Source organism: Serinus canaria, chromosome 8 (genome assembly GCF_022539315.1).
Source record: "Serinus canaria isolate serCan28SL12 chromosome 8, serCan2020, whole genome shotgun sequence".
NCBI lineage: Eukaryota > Metazoa > Chordata > Aves > Passeriformes > Fringillidae > Serinus > Serinus canaria.
Window position 1 is genome coordinate 6,114,270 of NC_066322.1, and position 15,884 is coordinate 6,130,153.

General features: G+C 39.5%; 1 protein-coding gene across 2 annotated transcripts in view; it reads left to right on the forward strand.

The window, feature by feature from the left end:
- The window catches only part of TTC39A (tetratricopeptide repeat domain 39A), a 50,958-nt gene that overhangs the window by 9,845 nt on the left and 25,229 nt on the right, over nucleotides 1-15,884 (forward strand). For both annotated transcript variants that reach the window (XM_030226290.2, XM_009088713.4), the window contains exons 2-8: nucleotides 600-704; nucleotides 7,431-7,562; nucleotides 8,227-8,303; nucleotides 8,803-8,870; nucleotides 11,216-11,280; nucleotides 12,649-12,748; nucleotides 13,536-13,601. In XM_030226290.2, the coding sequence (XP_030082150.1) occupies nucleotides 600-704; nucleotides 7,431-7,562; nucleotides 8,227-8,303; nucleotides 8,803-8,870; nucleotides 11,216-11,280; nucleotides 12,649-12,748; nucleotides 13,536-13,601 (613 nt within the window). The remainder of the gene's footprint in view (nucleotides 1-599; nucleotides 705-7,430; nucleotides 7,563-8,226; nucleotides 8,304-8,802; nucleotides 8,871-11,215; nucleotides 11,281-12,648; nucleotides 12,749-13,535; nucleotides 13,602-15,884) is intronic.

Consider the following 15,884-nt stretch of genomic DNA (forward strand, 5'->3'; position numbering starts at 1 on the left):
GAACAGTGATGTTCCCATGAACATGCACAATGGGAAATTGTAACCCACCTGTGAGTTCGTACTGGTTTGTTGCTCAGGCACCACTCTGAACATGAGCTGAATGAAGGCAGATATTCCAGCAGCAGTTGGTGTGATATTCTGATGCAGATTGACAGCGTCTCATTCTTAAAGTGATAACATGATCATGATGTCACCAGCTGGAGTCTGGCAGCCTTACAATAAGATCTGCATTGTCACCCAGTGCTTTTGTGTTCCTGGTACCTGAGCTCATCAAATTGCTGTGCTCCCACATGGCAAATTCAGCATGTCCAGGCTCTTACCATAAAGTGTGTGCAGTCTGTCTCTCTTTATTTCAGAAAATGAAACATTTCAGTTGCTTTTCACATGTTACTTGGTGAAAGCATAGTTTAAAAAAAAAAACCCCGAAAACCTAAATCCACAAACAGAATAGGAGTCACTTTCACTTTTTGCAATCACTGAAGATAAAATAGCAGGTTATGCAAGGGAGTAAATCTGGAATTGAGGAAGGGGGGTCCAAGTGCAGCAATAATACACTGGTAGAAGAACAGATGTGCTGAGCTTGTTATCTCTTCTGGCAGGTCATCTACGTCAGACCTCAACGTGGCACTGCGTGAGTGTATGGCAGCTCTGGATTTATTTCTTAACAACAAGTTCTCGGATGCCTTGGCTTCTCTACAAGCAAAGTAAGTTGATAAGGCTCCCTACTTTTTATCTGTTTATTTTTCTTTGCTTCACCATCCCTCAGGAGATTTTGATAAGTCTGTAGGGTTTTGGTTCAGAAGGGAGGGGTAAGTTAATGTGTTAAGTTTTGGGGAAGACTGATAAGTGCTTTAAACTCGTGTGAGTAAATAAAATCTTGTTATTTACTCACACAAGTGTAAAGCACTTATTTGTCTTCTAAAATTGATGTCCTCAGCTGTAATGCAGTATGTGAGATTCTTTCTCCTGGAAGAGTAAAAACCATCATCTGTCACATTTTATTTTTGTTTTCTTTCCCATATTTTTCTGCACACTGTGAGAATCTGAATAATTATAGTTGTGTCTCTAAATAAGCAACTGACCATCACTTGAAGGTTCGAGAAACATTAGGTATGAACTCTTTCTTTGTTGTTGTAACCATTTGCAGAAACTTTCTCACAGCTTATTTTGCAATTCAGTGTTGTGGTTATTCACTGTTTCCTAATTATATTGCAGCCCAACTTGTAATGAGTGGCTCAGCTGCAAGCAATGAGGTCATGAAATAGTTCCTAAAAATTGTTGTGTCTTTACAATGTCTGTGATCTGTCAAACCCTGTCCTGAAGTTACCTGTGTCCTTGGCTTGTTGAAGTCTGTGGTTAATTTAAATTTCTCCCCCACCCACCCAATTTGCTCCATTTATTTTTGAGCCACCAGCAAACTGCATCATGCCTTATTTCAGGACACTGGAATATGAAAGAAGTAGAATTCATAGTGTGTATTTGATATACACCAGGGGTAACTACAATGAATGCTACATACCTCCTTTGCTGAGGTACCAGCCTCATATTTGATGCCAGAATCTGTAGTTTAGCCATGGAAGTACACTCTGGGAAAGAAATTAATGATAAATTGTAGCATCAGCTGTATAAATAATGCTGGGTTTATTCACAGCAAAGTTGTTTAGTGTTTATATATCATCAGAAGTGATAATAAAAATGGTAAGAAGAATAACTGTGTTTTCATTAAATCCTGACAGTAAAGCCCCTGTGCCCATCTGGGAAGGCTCACTCAGTGCTTAGCATAAAATAAGGGGATATTTTATTGCAGCAGGTTTCCAAAACACTGCAAAAGCTAGTGAGGCTATGGGTTGTTTTTTTCTGTAAATCCATTTTTCTTCTGTTGCATATGGTTTTCATTCAGCTTTTGTTGGACTCTGCAGAACATATTTCATGAGCTGATTCTCTTTTTGTACCTGACTCTATTCCACACTGCAAAACCATTTTGGAGCTAATTTTTCATTTTAGCCTGTTGTTATGAGGAGGCCCTTATTTCTGTTGCCTTTGGCAGTGAGAGAAATAGAGACTTATGATCTTTGTGAGTGCAATGAACAAACAGGATGCTGAATTTCCCCACAGATGAAATCCATTATGGACACACTCCATCTCTTTAGGAATGAGAAGAGTTGTAGAGTGGGCACATGTGGTAGTCCTGAGTATTTTCTTTCAGAGCCACCAGTTCCTCACTGTTCCTTTTTGGTGTGCTGAGATTTGAAATTAGTTTTCACAGTCCATAAACATACTATCAATCTTTAGAGAAATGCTTCTCAGTTTTTACATGCTTGTGGAAAATTTAATGTCTTAGATTTTTGTGGCTCTAATGCTTATGGTGTAGGAGATACTCTGCTCTGTATTATGTTAATGCAGGTTCACTAAATTACTCACATTTGACTTCCACAATAAGTGTATTTTCAACTAATTTGTACCATGTGAAACTGACAGCAGATTTGGCACAATGTGTTAGGCTTAAAATCAGAAGAGCTTTCCTAGCAGCTAAAAAATAAATATCTGAGGATGGTGTCTAGACTTGTGTTGAGGTAAAGCTCTTTTTTCCTGTTAGAAAAGCAAATCCTTCACAAAGAAAAACAAATCCATTATAAAGAGGAGATCTCATTTCATAGAAAAATTACATCTGGTGTTTTTGCCTCATGTTATGTAACTTTTCTTGTTTCCTGAACTACCTTTTAGCTTTTAGAGTCAGTTTTCATTATATTAATAATCATTGTACCATAGTGGGTTCTGATTATGTGGTGCTTTCTGCAGGAAGTTTAATTAAATTGATCTTTTATATGGAGTACTCACACTGCATCCAAGAACTCTTAAGAAATTCCCAAAGTTCAGTCACCAAGCACAGCAGTGATTTTCAATATGTAATGTGTTAACTGGTAACATGCATAACACTGAAACTGTCCAGTCACTGGAGCAGGGGGAAAAAAAAATCTCATCTTCCTTCTCAGCCCTGAGACATGCAGTAAATCCATTAAATTCTGACTGGAGTTTAGCCCTTGTGTAATTGCAAACAGACAAGGGTTGATTCTGGTGAGATGTCCCCTTCCCTTCCCAAGACAAATGCTTAATATTTTAATAATTATCCTGAAGGAAAACATGGCATAATCACCTGATAGTTTGGTGATGTCAGATCCATTGGGAGAGTGGTAAATAAGATAAATTTGTGACAGAATTATCTGGACCATTGGATGAGGAGCACCACATGTGTTGCTGCTTGCAATATTAAAGGAATAATAAGACAGTTATTTGTTCCAGGCAGTTGACTTTATTCTGAAAATAGACTCCAAAAAGCACTTGGTGGTGTTTGGTGGAATATTAATTCTAGAATGACTGTGCTTTGAGAGCTTTCCCTGGGAGCTGATCTCCCAAAGATCAGGTGTGATTGTCAAATGGAGAGTCGTGAAAGAATAGGGGGAAGCACACCAAGGTAGAGTGAAGCTCTAGACAGTGCTTGGGTAATTATGTTGCTCAAAGCTTGGGTTAGCTATTTATTGTAAGAAATGTCATGAACAACAGCAAGGTTGTTATTTCTAGGGAGTTTATCTTTTTATACTTGAGGTCTGGAAGAACACAACTTTTATAGTTTTTGTAAATACATTAATTGCAACCAAAACCTAACTAAATCGTTGGTTTCTCCTCTTTGCTGGAAGAACTTACCAGATTGTGAACTTTGGAAAATGGCATTGGTTAAAAAGGCTCAGGGATTCTCTTGTAGAAGCACAGCTTTTTGTCTTGGGCCATCCTGGTGGTTTGTGCTAGCAAGGGAGCTGTGGTGGTGGCTGACTGGAGAGGTCTTTGCTGGTTGTTAAATTATTGCTACTGGGGAGTCTTGCAGGAAAGGGGTTTTTATCAGAAAGTGTCAGTTCATCAAATGGGAGCATTTCTGTGAAAGCCTGTGCCATGGTCTGGTGGGTTGTTCAGACATTGGTGGAACCTGGGATCAAAGATGAGGAAAGCCTTTGGGCTCCTTGTGACCACATTCTCCTGATGCAGGTTTGATTTGGGCATTGATCTCTAACTCTTGAGTCTCCCTGGATGAGCAGACTCTTGACTGGTCTGTGGAGAGTCTTTCTCACTCTGTGCTGTTGGATTTGTTTTAAGTGTTGGAAGCATCTTGATACTAAATCGACATATGGATTTGAATCTGAGGTTTCTGTAACTTAGGAATGCCTGTCCTGTCTGCTGGATTACTTTAAAGGATCTGCAGAAAAGATTTTAAGTGCTATTTTCCACAAAAGATTACTAGCCCTGGGTTAATTCTGAGGTCAAACCAAGGCAAGCTTTTTGATTTTCATACTTCACCTGGAAAGCTGTGACTGTTCTCACTTTAGCACTTGTTTTAGAGTGGGAATAAAAGTGTTCTCCAGCAGCTCCAAGAAAGGGCAGTGCTGCAAGATGACAATGTTTGCACCATAGTTGGAGAAGAGGCATGTGGCAGAACTCCATAACTGCTTAAAGATATTACTTATAATCCTCTTATTCAGTCATGTGATACCAACTACTGGGATAAGTCATTAATCACAATATTAGTTGCATTCATGTCATACAGGCTTGTTAACTCCAACAATGTCCTGAGGAAAGAAAAGTAAAAAGGTAATACGTCTGTATACATCCATATGAAACCCAGACCTTAAAACTCCTGGGAATAGGCCAGGATGTAGCTGGCAACTTTAATTGAATGGTTAATAGAAATAACATAGATAAGTTGCATTTCTGTCAGCATCCCCACCCCTGAAATAAAAAGAACAAATTTGAATGTTGCTAAATACCAGTTTGCTAATGACGGACATTAATTATTATCTCCTTTAAATATTAGAAGTAAAATAGATTAAACCATTGATTAGGGAAGGGGTGGTTTGGTTTCAGAAACAAATTACTGGAGAGAGAAATCCCTCTTCACCACATGTATGTGAAAAGTACCAATTTTCCTTTTAGTGCAGTGAATTTAATATTTATTTGCTTTGCTTTAGAAAGCAAATTTCTGTAATTTTGAAAGGGTACTATTTCAGTCACTTTCCTGTGTTTTGATTTTAAGCCTCTGGAAGGGTTTTTGTTTAGTAAATACAAGATGAAGTGTGTTTTTCTGTGCCCAGTGAGGCTGATGAATAATCTAATGAACAGAAACACTTCATCAGGCTGGCATTTTAGTGTGTTAATTTTTTTCTACTTTACATTATCAGTCTGCTGAAAGAATCATGATTTACGAGGCCAGGAAAGAGCTGTCCTAACTCCACTGGATTTTTAAAGCAATTTCTCCATTATCTCTCTGTTCCTCTTAGATTGCAAATGAGATGGATGGTAGCATAGTCTGGGGCTTATAGCACTTAAGGCACCAGGATATTTCCCAAAACAGTTTTTCTGCTAGATTGGTTTAGATGGTGAGGGTAGGTAGGAATAAAAGACAGCCACAGAGCACAGACTGCAGTGAAGTTTAAAGATGTGCACTGCAAATTCCTTCAGTGCAGCCAGCCTGCTCTGTGCCCTGTGTATTAGAGAAAGCAGCCCTTTGTCATCACTATGAGGGCTGGGAAGCACCAGGCCCAAGTCACCACAGTGAATGATTAGGTTATTGATTAATGTAGGATTATCTGAAATTAGCCATTAAATTTTCTTTCAGTCCAGTCCAGATACCAAAACTTAGGGAGGCAAGTGTATTTCTGGGGTGAGAAATTACATCAGTTGAGGTGTCTTTAAAGTCTGGCTTTTATCCTTAAAAAACCATACAGAATAAGAGGAAATGAGGTTGGAAGGCACCTCAAGAAGTCATGTACTCAAGCAGGACCATTTTGAATGTCTCCAAGGATAAAGACTCTGCAACTTTTCTGGATGATGTGTGCCACTGCACGGTCACTCTGATGGTAAAAAAGTATTTCCTGATGTTCAGCCAGAGCCTGCTGTGCTTCATGTTGTGCCCATTGCCTCTGATCCTGTTCCTGGGCACCAGTGAAAAGAACCTGGCTCTGTCCTCTTTGCTTCTTCCCCTCAGGTATTTCTAGATATTATTGGAGCCCCCCGAGCTTTCTCTTCTCCAGCCAGAACAGTCCCAGCTCTCCTGGCTTTTCCTCATAGGAGAGATGTTCCAGTCCCTTAAATCACCCTCACCACCCTGCCCCTGAGTTTGTCCATGCACTGAGGAGCCCAGAGCTGGGCACAGCACTCCAGGTGGGGCCTCACCAGTGTTGTGCAGAGGGAAGGAGCCCCTCTCTCATCCTGCTGGCAGCAACACTCCTCTTAATGCAGCCCTGTCTTTGTCAAGAGCACATTGTTGGCACACACATTTCTCCTTGGAAGAAGAAGAAAATGAAGAAGCACCTGAAGAAAACACATTGAGAACAGGTGTGCTGAGGGTGGAGATTTTGAAAGGATCTCCTTGTTTGACTGCAAGTATTTTTGAATATTCCCTGCCATACAGAGCTATCTGATCTGTTCTAGAGTGTAAACAATTGAAATAGCAACTGTTGCTCCTTAACAATATTTGTCTTAAGTTGTGCTATTTGTCCGGGTGGATTAGCAAGGTCTACAGAGAGTTTCTGTGTCAGGAACTTATCTGAGCTTGCCCCTGAACATATTTCTCAAGTCATCCTTATTAGACTACTCTGTTCCTGAAGATATTTTGATTCACTTGCAGAGAATTACACCAGACAAAGGTGAATACTCTAAATGTGTGCAATATAAAAACCCTCTTTCCTGTCAGAGGAAAGGTGCCAGCAATGGCTGCACATAGGAATTAATTGTTTTCCTTGCACTGATGCCAAAGTTTTTTGTTTTCTGCCAACGTGGCACTGTCTGAAACCCTACAGGATAATATTTAAGTTGAACAGATTGAGGTGGAGGCTTGGCAGAAGTGGAGAGAAGAAAAAAGCTGTACTTTTTGATACAGACTTTAATGCTCCTGGTGAAAAGGTCTGTTTCAAGGAGATTCTATTTTGGCCATAGTTATAGTATTGTGTTACTTATTTCCTTGAGCGTGTACTGAGTAACTGTCCCAATTTAGAAGAATATTGGCTGGATTTGTGTCATGTGTTGTAGCATTCATTAGATAATAAAAAACCCCCACCAAAATAAACCCCACCATGATTCTGTTGTTTCTGAATGGTGAGCCATGTGGTTAATTCCTGTGCTTTATGTTTGTTAAATATCTATCCTCAGCTCAGAATTGATACATTTTAGCAGAGTATGGAGAACTGTAGACATGATTTCTTGTACAAATCTCAGTCTATTACTGTTTCTTGATTATTCTGCATGTTCTTTGTGTTTGATTTCTAATTCATTTAGACCTTGTTCCCATGAGGCTGATGCATTTCTAGAACTGGGTTTGTATTTGCTTTTTAAAAGCAATAATACAATCAAATCAGCTGTGCTTTGCACCTTGTGTTTTCTTGCAGAACTAAAGACAGCATGTATCATGCCCTGACCTATGCCACCATCCTGGAGATGCAAGCTATGATGACATTTGATCCTCAGGACATACTGAATGCAGGGAACACAATGAAGGAAGCTCAAGCCACCTGTCAAAGGTAAGACTGGAGCAATTCTGTCAGTAAATAGTTCCTTCTTGGGAAAGTTTTGAAAGACTACTGGATACAAAAGGAAATGTAATCTTACAGAAATCATGGGAAAACTGAGGTAGGAAGGGCATCGGGAGGTCATCTAGTCCAGCCTCCTGCTCAGAGGAGGATCGCAGCACATAAATGAGGGTGTTCAGCAATCTAGTCTTGAAAACGTCAGTTTCCCACCATATCTGATTTTTCCTGTCAATTAGGATTTTTCCTACCTGTAGTAGTCCTGGTTCTGCAGTGTCTGGAAGTTGTTTACAATGTTCAGACACTGCAGAATGTTCCCATGAGTGATGGTTGTACTGCAGTTGTCTGTCCGAGTCAACTGTGCTCCCACTTTTGCACCCACATTCACCCATACACACAAAAAATGAATCAAAACGCCCCCTTATCCCTTTCCTTTATCAAGATAGATTTCTGTGCACAAAGGGTAAGAGACAGATCCCAGAGGACCACGTTGGCTAAGTTCTGTGTGGACTGTGCTGAAGTTTGTGTGTGTGGTGAGATAACAGGGCGCTGGTGAGCACTGGAGGTATGTTAGAGACTGTGTGGGTGGCTGACTGAAAAGTATGGTTCTCTGTTGTTGTTGCTCCTTCTTCAGAATGACCAGACTGACTTTTTGCAGATTTAGGAAGAAATCTACTGTAGCTGATTCTATCAACAACCTTGTGCACAGGCAAAGCCTTGAACACTTCACTGAAGGTAACATATTTCATATGTGTAATGTTTTCCTTTTTTATTTATGCAGTTTGAGTCTTGTAGAATTGTTCACTCAGTATGTGCTTCCATATTGTGAATTCACTGACAAAATCACTGATCTGGATTGGCTGGACCAATGTCAGTGTTTTGGCCATTGCTGTGTAACCAATCCAAAGTCACTGGTCTTGTCGTTTTCTGACTCAGCATTCCCAAAAATTGCTGGGTAAAAAAATATCTAGAAATAACTATTGAAATGTCTGTAAAGGTTCTAGATCCAGGAATTTACGGAAAGCACCAGAAAAATTTCTGCTAAGTTTCTGTAACTGCATGTCATTTCTGTTTGGAGTTACATCAGTAGTCTAGAACTGAAACTCTACAGCAAATTTGGAAAATATTTTTCTCAGTTTGGGCTCTGTGATCTAACTCCTACATTAATGGGCTAAGTGTTTTTTAATTACTTGCTGACTGATTGATTTGTTTTCTTCTCTCTGTGTGATGTTAGAGGAAATCCATGCAGAAATTTGCTATGCTGAATGTTTACTTCAGAGAGCAGCACTCACATTCCTCCAGGTATGGATTCCTGCATGGCTCTTGGGGGGAAAAATATCATACGGGTTTATTTTCCTAAATGGACTGATGGAAGACTGTAGTTTGACTTAATGGATCTTTCAGCTGGATCAAGTCTGGATTTTATCTGGGCTATCTGGTGGGATATCAGAATGTTTAGTTTTCCCTCATGATTACTAAAAAATATTTATCTCAAGATGCATAGTGCTGAGTGCCCTATGACACCTTTCCCTACTCCCGTTTGGATGTGTGAAATGTAACTGCAGCAAGCACCAATTTTCAAATGATGTGTTGGGATATCAGATTAAAAAAATTAAAAAAAAGAAAGATGAGGTAGTCATTGAAGTTGTACTAGAATACAAGGAAGACTTTTGTTTAAGTCTGACTGGTGTTTGCTCTCCCAAGACTGCTTTCTCACTGGTTTGTTCTTGAGCAGCAATTATGTTCTGCATAGCTATTAGGCTCCACACATGCTTTCTCCTTAACAGTGCTGTCTGTGTTTAACAAAGGGGAGCTCTCCCTCTTCTTTGGATTTTATCTGTCTGTCCTAATGAAGGTTGATTTGTTTGATGGAGCAACATTAGCAGTACTTGCTAGGGCTCCAGCATGCAATTTTAATTGTTAGTCACATTTGAAACACTGATTTTTCTTCTTGATTTGGCTGTACTTGCTGTATGAAACTGGGCCTCTTCATCTGCCAAGGGGATAATAAAAGCCACAGTCAGAAAAAGGCTGCTGCTTCTTGGCTCAAGGGTGCTGATAGGAAATGGAATGCAGGTGGTGGTTTTATAGTGTTTGGAAGTTGCCAGGTGGGCTCTGATTTATGTTGCTTACAGTTTATGAACCGTGTAACCTTTTTCAGCCATCTGCTAAGTCCCTCTGCTAGAAACTATTGCTTCATATCAACACCCATAATCAGGGGAGCTTCTAGTAGTTTCTAGAGTGCTGATGATGGACTTTGAAATGACCAAGGTGTAGCTGTCTGTTTCCATTTTCCTTTGGGATGAGTAGCCAGTTTGGGTGACATCTGAAACTGTGAAAGGAAGACTTCTGAGAACTTCTCTGTTTGTCTGTAGGAAAGGAGCATTTTCAAGCAGGGTATCTTGATTTTAAGCACTATTTTTCACAGATATCTGTTTATGAAAATGTTTATAGAGACATGAGATTTAAGAGTACAAAAAAAATTTCTTGTCCTCTTTTGCAAAGGTCTTTTTGCTTCCTGTTCTCTTCTGTGTTTAATTTTTCATGAACACATGAACCAGTTTGAAAAATTAAACAGAGCCACTTGGTTCCAACAGCTACTGAAGTGGGTTAGTTTTGATGCTTAGTAAAAATGACCAAATCCAGTTGAAATCATATAAAATGTAGTCTCAGCATTTTTCAAGGGCTGAAAAATTCTCACATTGGCTATCCCTGTTGCTGGTGTCATTCTAAGTGTAAACATTTTGAAATCATCTTCCTTCCTTGTTCCACTTTCCAGTCAAAGGAAGCTATAACTGAACATGGCTGGGTGTGCTGCACCCCCCAGTATGCTGTACTTAGTTAGTACATCTCATTAATTCATCTAATCCATGCTATTTTCTCCACAATGCCCTCTTATGATTTTCCTGTGATGGTATCCTCTGTTAAAACACATGTAGACTCTCTGAGTTAAAGTAAAAGCAGACATCAAAACAAACCAGAGTGACAGATTATAAAAGTGAGGCAAGAAAGTACCTCCAAAAAGTTAAAGACCCTCTAACTAATGGTCCCTCAGATATTTTGCTGTACTTTCTCAGTTTGTTATAGCTTATCATGTAACATATTATCTTCCTAGTATGGATCTCAGGTATATATATGAATATTCAAACCAGAAAGAGCATATCCTGTATAATTTTACTGACCCTGCTTCACTCTTAGGACACAAAACTGTATTCTGCAGACTCTTGAAGACAGGCAGTTTACTTGTGAACCTTTCCTGGCTCAGCACCAGATACATCCTAACTACACTCAAGTACAAATGAGAGAAAGCTATTTTTTTTGAGAGTCACAAATGCAGGTACCTTAGGTGACATCTATTAGCTGAGTCCCCGTGTTCATTAATGTAAATTCAGATGGTTCAGAGATGACAAGGGCTAAACTGATTAACATTAAAAAAAAAAAAAGACATTAAAATAAAATGCCTGTGTCTAAACAGAGTAAAAAGTATTTTAATATAGAAAGGAAATCCTAAATCCATGTATTATGTCTTAGAGGCTTATATTGTCTGTCATGCTGGTTATGTTCCAAATATGTATTAATCTTCAGAAGACAAAAACCCTTTATAATGCTTACAAATTCATATTGCTACTGTGTTTCCATTCCAACAGGATGAGAATATGGTCAGCTTCATAAAAGGAGGCATCAAAGTCCGAAACAGTTACCAAACCTACAGGTGAGTCAGAATGATGATGTCATTACGTGCACTCAACCAGTAAAAAGTGCTGCTGGTGAAATTATCCAATTCACAAGTTCATTACTGTTGTATTTACTGAGTCTTTTTATGGGCCTCATGTCTACAGATTTTCTCAGCCCAGATTCTTCCTTTGCATTACAAAGGACATTAACATTTTGGTTATTTGGATTGTGGAGACAGTGGACCCTAGCTCTGTTAACTCCCAAGCTTCTCCTACTTAAAGTACTATATCCTTGAAATGTCCAAAGAATAACTGTTCTAAATGATGTACTGTTCATTGTGTCAACATAGCAGAATTTGCAGGTCTTGTAGGCTTTAGGCATAATGAAATGGCATTTCTTTATAGTACCAGTTGCAGCTTTTTAGAGCATTCAATGCCAGTAGCTGAAGCACAGTAAAAAATGAAGACTAAATATGCATCGTATTTTATTTATATTAGAATTATAAATTTTGATTCAGAGTAGGCACAAAATGTCTTGTGTCCAACAGACCCAAAACAGCATCAAGTCCAGGTTCTCCAGAAGTCCACTTGAAGGGAGAGAGATGACAGTGTCCATGTTTGTGTGGGTTGAAGGTGGCTCTAAATGCAGATCCAGAAGACTGCACTTACAGGGAATAGTGCTGAGTCTGTTCGCAACAACCAATCAAAAACATGTGACAGCCTGAGCACAGATACATTCTTCCATTTTTTCCTAATGTTTTTCCTCTCCTAATAATTAACAAAATAAACTAAGACAGTAGTGTAAAACCACGTAGCTATAGAAAGCTTGGAGGCAAATTGATTTTAAGGTTGATCTGGATTATGTGGGAAATAATGAGACACTACAAAGCTGAGACCTATAAAAGTTAGAAAAATGAGTGAAAGTAATTTCTGATGCATCTTTCCATTTTAGAATCTTTATTACAGTTGTCTTTTCCTATATAAAACAAACTATTCTTTTGAACATGCACTTAATCTAGGGATTAGTGAAACTCAAGTCAAATTTGCTAATTTAAATTTAAGTCTCATGCCCTGCTCCATCATCTCTTTTTGCAGTGGCAAAGTTTGGTGATGCTCCCAACAGGCATCCTTGAAACATTTTCAGGCTGAAATGTGGTTGAATATTGACTGTGTCTGATTGACAAGAATTCCTCTCCAGGATTCCATGGTTTTTAATGGATAGTAATGTGACAGAAATTATTTGTTGATAAATCCAGCAAAATGTAGATGTTGCTCACTTGAGTGAGAGGACAAATAGGCCTTTTTTAAACTGCTCTGTAGTTCAGAGTAATGGGGTTACTTTCTTACTGAATTATAATTAATCATGTTATTTACTGACCCTGTAACAGAATCTTGTGCATTTCCAGGGAGTTGGACAGTCTGATACAGTCCCCACATTATGTCAAAGGAGAGAACCATCTGCATTTTGAGGGAGGTGTAAAACTTGGAGTTGGAGCATTTAACCTGGTATGTACCAACACTCTCATCCCGAGCTGCTTCCCTGCTACCTCCTGAAAATGACCCTAACTTGAATTCCTGAGAAGTTCCACTGGCATCATACTGATCATGTGGTTAAAATTAGGTGTGTGCTCTGACAGTGCAGGATCCCAGTGTCTGGTCTGAGCACATCAGATAATAACACTTCAGAAATAAAGAGATTGCTGCTCACAGTGTGGTGTGAGGGCCCAGAGAAGCCTTGCCCAGGAGCACCAGTTGCCTCTGCCTGTTAAATTCCACTTACTCTTTACCTGGCACTTGGAAAATTCCCAGGATACAGGCTGTTAGCAGGGCAGTTGAGCAAATGGTGCAGGATGGTTCCTGAGGAGAGACTGACCCAGAGATGGTAAGGGGTGATGGGCTGCAGAAAGTGCCTGGAGCTTCCTTTTGCTTTGCATGAGTCTGGCACATGCCCAAATATCAGATTTTCTGCACAAAGGACAAATATGGACTGTGTGGTATGAACCCAGCATTTCTGAAACATCCAAGTACTGGAGTTACTAAGCTTGTGCTCTGTAAACATATTTCTGGGTAAGGCATCCTGGAGACATAAGGTGCCTATATTAAACATATTTCTGTTTAAATTTTATGTAAAATACAGCAGGTGTATACATTTACCCTGAAAAAAATTGTCATATAGAGATTATTTTAGTAATTTTATTAATTATTTATTGTGCTTGGAAAAATTGTAGGGGGTCATTGGTAGCTGAAAGGCAGAAAGTCTGTTACTGCATAACTGTTAGATTTTTCTCTGTAGACATTGTCCATGTTTCCTGCACGGATTCTGAGATTACTGGAGTTTGTTGGATTTTCTGGGAATAAGGTAAGTGTGAATTAAATATATTGGTACATTCCCCTCACTCTTAAATTAAAAAACAGAGGCAGGAGTTTCTCTCTTCTCCCTCACATTAGCTGTAACCCTCTGGTATCACACATGTGCACTGTGACACTGCTTTTTTCATGCAGCTCAGTTTTGCTTTATATTTTTTTCTGAATTATTGCACTTCAAAGGTTGTAATACCATTGTTCAGTGTTGAAACAGTTGTGAAACATGGTAAAAGCAATGGCTAATGCAGGGATGTCAACATATTTAGGCTTTTAGTTACTGGTCTTTTGATGTAAGCTTGTGCTCAGAAATTTGTAGCCAAAAGTGTATTCCTAGCTTCCTTGGTAGTTACTGTCACTGTGGGGTCTGAATGTTCCTGACAGGTTCTTGCATGGCAGGGGAAAACAAAACTCTATTTTATTTCTGCTTTAATAGCAACTGGAAATTTGAGTGTGGCACCTAAATTCTCCTGCCTAAGGGAGTAAGGGCTTTCTTGCCTGTAGACCAGTCTGACTTTTGTTGTTTAAGGTAGGAAGTTCAGTAATGGAGCACCAGAAAACTCACTCTTTTATAATACTTTCTATTTACAAATCAAGTTATGAGGAGAAAAGTGTCTTTTTTTTTATCAGAACTGAAGCCTTACATGGCAGGTGGATTACTGTCATCACCATTTTATTGGTTTACAGGAAGGATCTTATATCTGAAAATAAAATGTCTTATTTAAAAACAAGGAGTAGAGTGTGGATTACAATTTAGAAATTTCCAGGAGCTGACCAGGAGCTATTTCACATCAGTAAAGGCAAAAATAAAATAGCTCAGTTTCAACAACAGAGCATTTAAAGCAAATATTCTCTTAGAAATGTAAAGGCAATTCATGTACCAGCAGAGTTCTGCGAATACTTTGATGAATGTTCATCTTACTCCTGCAGATGGAAATTGTCCCTCGAATTGAGTTTTCATTTGGCCCTGGGATTTCTTGCATGGCTGTGAGTGGGCTGATATTTGTGTTGATGAGTCAGCTCCTATTACAGCTCCTTAATAACTCACTGAAGCATGACCAAGATTACCATAAATTTGAGCAAAACCCTGTTTTGCTGTTTGCACACCATACAAAGGAGCATTTTAAACATGTTGATCAAAGTTCATTGATCAGCAGTGAATTTATTTGTTGAAAAATTTATTTTAACACCCTAAAAAAGTCTTTCTGCATTTAACATTTGTGAGTCAGGTGCCTAAAGCCAAAAGCAAAATTGCAATTGCATGTGCAATCCTTTCCAGAGGTGGTTTTCCAAAGTTTCCAACAAGACAGTAGGCAGAGTCTAGAGGGTGAAAGAAACAGTGACAGAGGAGAGGAAAGTTTATTAATCTGTGCTCCACTTGTCCAGGAGATTTTCATACACCTGTGTTTGATGCTGCAGTCTTTTCCTTTAAATGCTTACTCTGAGTATCTGATTGTGCAGCAGAGTCATGGTTGGTGCCTTGAGCTGTTTGCAGATTACCTGGGAGAGATGTAGTGCACTGCAGGACAGCTTGATTTTGGTGTGGGTGATGTGTTTATTAAAACTGGATATAAATTTGCTTTGTGTGATCCTCCATGATATCAACCTGCCTCAAAACCAGCACATTTACCCCTGGGGACTCTCCTTTATCTCTGAGTCATGTCATGGGGAACAGCAAATGAGGACATGCCCAAAGCTCCAGCACTTCCTAAGCCATTTGCAGGCACTGTGGACATCATGATCAACTTAACAGCAGTCTGGAGTCTCAAAATAGTAGGTGGGATAAGATCAAGAAAATATAAAAAGTAGCCTGAGGCCATGTTTGTTCCCTTCCAGTCCACGATGTGCCAGCTGTGCCCTTTGCAGTGTTCAAGCTCCTTTCCCTTGCATCATTACTGAAATCATGGGCTTATTTGTGTTTAGTAGCACAGGCCCCACATTTGGGCAGTGAAGCTGAGTGCAGTTTTGCCCAGTTTTGAGAGAAGAGCCTCGTGGGCAGAGGTGAGTCAGGCACCCCGTGCTGGGGAGCACAGCGGCCTCACTGGGCAGTAGGTGGAGCGTGTGTCCTGTCTGCACTCCGATGTTTAACGTGACTAACCTGTGAGGTGTGAGCAGGAGACTCCTTGCACTGTCTTCCTGGAAGCCTGAACCCTCCCTGCTGCCTCCTCTGCCAGGTCTCAGGCTAATATTTACTCCTGTGCTTATTTTATAGATGATTACAAAAGCTGTGCTGCTAAACTGTAGAACAGTTTGACATGAGCCTACCATATGTTAGGTGCAA